Consider the following 6,988-nt stretch of genomic DNA (forward strand, 5'->3'; position numbering starts at 1 on the left):
AGGGGGGGAAAAAAAAAATCATATCTCACGCTAGTGGACACAGTGTAGGGTTGAATAAAACCTCTGGACATAAATAAGCATATAGACAACTTAAGGATGGGGGGTCAGCAAGGGCGGTGAGCTTAGAGTGGTTGTTTTATGGGTAACTTTTTTGTTATGTCTCTATATTCAGATAATAAAGCCAGAGCAATGTGTGCATCTGAAGATTGCCTTAAGGGCCTAAAGCTAGTGACAGTCAATACAGTTTCATGTGATGACTTCCTCCTGATGGGCATAAAGTACCAACACATAGATCCACCCTCTCCAGATGTCGATTACATTGCAATCAGGCTGGACCTCAAGGACACCAGGAGTGGCAGCATATATCAGGTAATCTGGGAGCCCAGCCTGACAGTGTTGGAAAGGATTTATAGCATATCTAGTGTTTTTCATAAATATTTTAAATACATGACAATCACTGACATTTATTTTCTTTGTTCAAAAGTTGTAAGAGGTCTAAACATGATGTTTCTGTAGTCTGAGCAGGGCTGGATTCCAGTCAGGATAGCTGGAGGAATGCCCAACCAGCCTCCCAAACCATCTTTCATGTCCATGTTTATCTTGGAGGTCGACCAGTTTATTCTCACTCCCCTTTCCATTGCAACACTGGATGCTGAAGATGAGGAAACTCCAAAACAACTTCTGGTTTTTAACATCACTAAACACCCTGAGGAAGGCTTTATCACCCATCTATCTGATCACACTCGTCCAGTCTCCTCCTTTACATGGCTTGATCTAAATGACATGCTTATAGCATATCAACCCCCAAATTCTTCACATACCCAACGAAGGAATTATGAGGTAGAACTGATTCTTATCATAATTCTTTGCATTACAAACTCCTGTTTTGTCATCAGAAACTTGCTTCTTTCCTTCCAGGTGGAAATTGAAGTTTATGATTTCTTCTATGTGAATAGCTCACCAGTAACTATCCACACATCTTTAAGGAATGCAGAAACAAATGCGCCAAGAGTGTCTTGGAATATGGGTATGTTAGCATGTTCTGATTACTAGAATTCTTTTGAATCTTTTAGTTTGACATTTGGTAGCATTGCATCACTGTAAAAATGTTGCTGTTTCAAATCTGCCCTAGGGTTTTTTGGGGTGGGATTGGATGATTTTCCTTATGCAAGAGTGGAGTGTGAGTCCATAGTTAAAAGACATATCTAAGTCAATTGGTAACTCTAAAACTCTACATGGTAGTGAGTGTTAGCAAAAGGTGTCAATTGTTTTACTCTGGGATGTTTTGGCAGCCTGTCCAGAAGGTACCTCATCTCGTGTGCATTAACAGGTGGAATAGACTCTCGGGTGTGACAGGATGCAAAAGAAAGCAGGTACAGGAAACAAAATGACTGATGGTATGATGTAAACTGTAGATGAGGACCTACTGAATACTGCAAGACAGTTTACTCGCCACTGAATCTCGATCAGGACATAAACAGAATATGGATTTCCTTCCTCAATCTTTATTGAGTAGACAGAGCAGCAGTACAGCCATGTAGAAGATGAAGATGGGGATGTGTGTACAACAGAAATAAGAACTAAGTCCATATCAATTTATAGAATAAATACTTATATAACACAAAGTGCAACAGTGACACCTTCTGGCTACAAGCTTCACATGCTTACTAACTACTACACTGATAATGGAGCTACGTTAAATAACTTAAAGGTCGTAATGAACAGGACTATCAAGAGCAAGAGTGGTTACTAATAACACCTGAAACATCAGCAAAACAACCGAAACACTTGACAGCAACCAGACAGCACGTGCTCACGGGTAGAGTTGCCACCTTTCAGAAATAAAAATAAGGGACGCCCACCATGGGGTGGGATGGTCACTGTAGTGATAGATAATATTTTATGTTTTTAAAAAGTAATCCATAGAGCAAATGTTCATGCATAGAGCACTCCAAATTTGTGCTCAAATCAAAGCATATATTCAACAAGTCTAATTAAGCAAATGTAAAATGTATTTAGTAAGCTGCTCAAGCACTGAGTAACTGATCATAACACCTGATTTAATAATCAAAATGTGTCCTCAGACAGGGCTCGAAAAGCATAAGTTATGTGAACATTCTAGTATTGTAAAGCGCATTACCAAAATACTTATACAAATAAGGAGTTAGGTTTGGAGGCTGGTTCTAGATCAAATTTACCACTAGGGCAAGGGAAGCAAAGCCTTTTCAAGGGGAAAACTAAAAAAATGAAACAAAAAACAGAGCAGTATTTCATCACTTGATATAGCAAGTGAGCCAAAGATCCACTTGCGTCTACAGAGATCCAGGTTGCAGATCCCTGGTAGATGGAAAGTGTGATCTTATCTCCATACAGCAGCTAAAAGTGCAGCACTATAATTTTTAATTCAATGTTAAAGTAAAATTGTGAAGGTTAAAAAAATCTACCACTGAGTATTAACAAAAGACATTTATTTAGCATAATTTCTTCTGTACCCCGTTGGCCCCATCTATAACCGCCCTGGTCAGCAGGTCCATGTCTGACATTAATAATAAAGTAAATGACCACTGAACACTGAATGAATAGAAGATGTCAACATTTCTTAACAAAACAAACAGAAAGATCTAACAAACCTGTTTAAAGTAGGAGATATTTATGTATTTACTGCTAATCTCTCAGTATGATTTGTTCTCTAAATGACCATTTATGTTATTTTGGCTGATATGACTTTACATTAAATAAGCAAGTAATCAACTCATAACAGTCGACTAAAAGCACAATAAGAAACTTAATAATAAAAGGTTCTACCATATCAGCCTCAGGAGATGATTGAGGTGCTGATTTCTGGTTCTTTAGGTTCTGACGGGTCTGCAGTTCCTCTCCTGATCCATTCTGTCTATGATGATACTGGACAGAAATTACAAAGAACAAATCTGGTTCTTAATCAAATCCTAATGAGTCAAATTGAAAGTGTCATGGAGTCGTCAGCCTCATGACAATAACATTGACATGAAAAATAATATTGAAGAAATAAATATATCAAATCTTATTAAAAACATAAATAAGTGATAAGTTATTTACTGTTATGGTCTGTAAGCTATATTTATTCTCAGTACTAGACGTGGTCTCAACAAACCCATGGCACTTCAACAATATTATTTTACCTTTGATCTGGAAATAGTGTGTTTATTCTTGCCATACAATCCTCTGTATAAAAGTATTGCTGGAAATGACTTGCCAGTTTATTCTTGCATTTTGTTCTTCATTCGTTTCAATTTAGTTTCCTTTGATTATTATGATCCTCTCTTGGTTTATTGCTATGTCCACTTTAGTTTCTTTCCTGTTGCTAGATTTATTTTATTATTTATTGACCATCAGTAATCTTCACTCATCACCTGCTGCGCCGCCTAATCGTCATGTTTCACATCATGTGCTGATTTTTCACTGTTCAGCATTGGATTATCTGTTTTTATGCCATAATTCACATCTAGTTCGTTGCTTCGTTTTATGTCCAGCTTCTCCTGTTTCAGAGTTTTGCGATATGTGCGAGTCGTTTTTGTTTATTTTTACTCTCTATGGTGCGCAGCGTTCGGGAAACGTATCGATGGGGAAAAGGCAGACTGACATAAACCTTTTAAAACAACGGAAACAATTTCAGTATTCTGATTATTAAAATTTAAAAGTGCTGTGTTGTTCTATCACACCCGTTTACCAGACCACTTACAGCTCCGGTGTTAACAGTATAAAATGAACAACCTCTATCGTGGTATCACCCGTGGAGGGATTTCTTTATTTAAATGGGTTCATTTTTCAGAGGGATACACAGTGAGGGTATCGTGATTTTAGTAATTACATGTTTATAAGATCGATTTTCTGTTGTCCTTCCATGGAGGCGTTAGGAATAGTGAGGAAGGTGCCAACAAATTAAAATTCCTGCTTTAGTGTTACAGTATGCAACTTGAAAATTCCAAGTTTGACAATCATATTCTCTGGAGCAGGTCTTACTCTGCTGGAGGGTCAGTCTCGTCCTATAATGTGGGACCAATTGCAAATCGTGGATAATGACAACCTGAATATTGTTCGTGTCGTCATTGTCGATGGTCTCCAGCATGGACACCTAACTGTAAGAGGTACTAACACAGCAAAAACAAAGACACAATTACATTCGGCAGTATAAAATATATACACTGCTCACAAAATTAAAGGGAACACTAAAGTAATACTGTTGAAATATATTCACCATTGTTATCTGTTTATTTGATGTAAATTCCAGGAGGAAAGGGCTTCATGTTTACTATCAATGACATAAGAGCAGGTGTTGTCTGTTATCACCATGACGACAGTGACTCCACAAAGGACTTCATCATTTTCCGAATCACCGATGGCCACCATCAGACCCGACATAAGTTCCCCATTAAGATTCTTCCCAAAGATGACAGCCCTCCTTTCCTCATAACCAACATGCTGGTCAAGGTCTCAGAGGGCCAGACGACCCTGCTCAGAGGTTCCACTCTCAAGGCTTCAGACATGGACTCCAGTGATGACAATATCCTCTTTAACATTACTCGTCTCCCACAGGCAGGAGAGGTCATGAAAATCCCAGGACCAGGGTTGTCAGGTCAGAAAAACAGACAATTTTCTTTTCTGTTCTCATGACGTCCAATCTTATTAATGTCACATTTGTTTTGGTTTTTATTCAGGCTACCCTGTCAGCCACTTCCTCCAGAAGGATCTTTCACAGTCCATTATGTACTACAGACACCTTGGGAACGAGGTGACTGATGACTCATTCGAGGTTGTGCTGTCTGATTTCCACGATCCTCCTAACTTTTCAGAACCTCAAGTGAGTAACAACAGTAAGGCATCTTTGACACACTGGTACTGTGGTTATCTAGTGTCTAGATAAGCGGTCAATACATTTAATATTACTGTGCAAGTTCTCAGTCTGTCAGGTTCATAGAAACATGAGTTTCATAGACTTTCCACATTGATGGACAAATACAAAATATTCTATTTTATCCATCCTTTGCCTAGGTCTACTTGTCCTTGTAAGGTCATTGGGGAAGTGGTGGGGTACACCATGGACATATTACCAGTCCATTACAGGACAGCACACAAGACAGCCATGCAGCCATACATTTAGAACTAAGGGCAAAATTTTAAAGTATAGCACATGTTATCAATAGGAATGGATTGCTAATTTGTAAATGACCATGATTAAGTAAGGCCAAATAAGCTGGACTGTACTTTGGCTCAATCAGTGGTCTAGCGAATTGTGAAATGTAACTTTCTTCAGAATATTTCTGTTTTTAAACAATGTTACTGTATTAATTTATATTTTGTAGCTGACAATGTGATCTCTGCCTTTAGGTGATAGTGGTGCACATAGAATCAGTTCCAGACCAACCACTGAAGGAGGTTCCTGGTTCCACTCGATATCTTGTGATCAAAGAAACACAAGTGGCCCATATAACACGGCAACAGCTTCACTTTGTAGACCAAGAGTCACCAGACAGTGAGCTTACATACACAGTAACAACTCCACCCTTCTACCCTGATCATTACAGGTTAATATATGTTCACCTTCACAAATATATCAACAGAAAGCATCCTGTGTGAAATATTCAGACGGGATTGTTCTCTTAATTAACAGTAGTCCAGATGCAGGGAGGTTATTCCTGGTCGACAGCGTACCCAAATTTACTAAAGACTCCAACACACCAGTTCTCAGACTCTTCACACAAGTAAATCATTATCTTCTTAGCAATTTCATCAGTGCATGTGCCATCTGCTTTTTTCTCTTATAATCGTATACTCTTTCTAGCATGCAGTGAACTTCATGAAAGTGGCTTACATGCCTCCCATCATGGACATTGGCCCTTATCCACGGCATATCCAGTTTATTCTATCTTTGACAAACCATCTGGGCAAAACAGTAACTGGGCTCTGTTTTAATATTACTGTAGTGCCAGTGGACAATCAGCCACCACAGGTGAAATCAACAGCTATCTCATTCCTGACTCAGCCCTATGTGGAAAAGTGGACTTAAGTAAATGTGAATAACTTCTGTTTCAGGTTGTTACCAAACCTTTGACTGTGGATGAGGGAGGGGAACACTTCTTGGGCCCAGAACACTTGCAGCTCTCAGACGTTGACTCTGTACCAGAAGCCTTGCATCTGGAGCTTCAAAGGGAACCAAAAAGGGGGCTTCTTTACCTTGGTGGTGATCCACTTACACTAGGACAGAACTTTACTCTGCAAGACCTGATGAGGCGTAAAGTTAGGTCAGACATCCTGCTTGATTCCAACATTCAATTTATTTGAAATTGTGTAGGAGGTACTCATCAAGATAGCCGGGTCATTGCTCTTCCACAGAGTTTCGCTCTATTCTCATCTCCTTCAGTACTGGGATTTCTCCCATTGAGCTAAATTTCTCCAGTTGCATTTTAACTGGGCCAACCAGCACATAGAAATGTTGTGAATGATGACATTCATTAGGCATGAAAAGACATTTATACCGGCTACTACAACAGAAAACCTCCGGCATAATAATGGCAGGGTAAATATATGATCTTCAGTTTATCTTAACCCTTGTGTTTACAAATGAGGTCCAACCGACCCCACACCCGTATCACTTGTATCATTTGCCTTGGTCCTCATACGTTTGCCTCAGTCCTCGCACGCACAAGGGTTAAAACTGCACATATACTGACAGTGGACCCTGAAATTCTGGAAACTCTGGACAGCCTTGGACTGTTATGCCAGCCAGACCCAGTGACCAATGAAACAGTGAATACCACCACCAACCACCGCCGTACCTGGAGGAGACGGAGGCGCTGTGAAAGGAAGCACAAGCGTGGCAGTCGGGAGGGACTAACAGCGAAGCTAAAGTGTAACCCTTGGAAAACGCTGCTCCTATCTATCTTGCTTGCTAACGTTCTGTCTCTGGAGAACAAAATGGACTACTTAAAGCTGGATATAACATCAAATC

At 39.6% G+C, this 6,988-nt stretch overlaps 1 protein-coding gene across 4 annotated transcripts in view; it reads left to right on the forward strand.

Annotated features, from left to right (window-relative positions):
- The window catches only part of frem1a (Fras1 related extracellular matrix 1a), a 39,255-nt gene that overhangs the window by 25,702 nt on the left and 6,565 nt on the right, over positions 1-6,988 (forward strand). For all 4 annotated transcript variants that reach the window (XM_016666772.1, XM_016666773.1, XM_007543280.2 and 1 more), the window contains 10 exons: positions 173-369; positions 517-840; positions 919-1,027; positions 3,996-4,127; positions 4,271-4,615; positions 4,698-4,840; positions 5,368-5,564; positions 5,651-5,741; positions 5,822-5,989; positions 6,073-6,281. In XM_016666772.1, the coding sequence (XP_016522258.1) occupies positions 173-369; positions 517-840; positions 919-1,027; positions 3,996-4,127; positions 4,271-4,615; positions 4,698-4,840; positions 5,368-5,564; positions 5,651-5,741; positions 5,822-5,989; positions 6,073-6,281 (1,915 nt within the window). The remainder of the gene's footprint in view (positions 1-172; positions 370-516; positions 841-918; positions 1,028-3,995; positions 4,128-4,270; positions 4,616-4,697; positions 4,841-5,367; positions 5,565-5,650; positions 5,742-5,821; positions 5,990-6,072; positions 6,282-6,988) is intronic.

This window comes from Poecilia formosa, unplaced genomic scaffold (genome assembly GCF_000485575.1).
Source record: "Poecilia formosa unplaced genomic scaffold, Poecilia_formosa-5.1.2 Scaffold793, whole genome shotgun sequence".
In the NCBI taxonomy this organism is placed as follows: Eukaryota; Metazoa; Chordata; class Actinopteri; order Cyprinodontiformes; family Poeciliidae; genus Poecilia; species Poecilia formosa.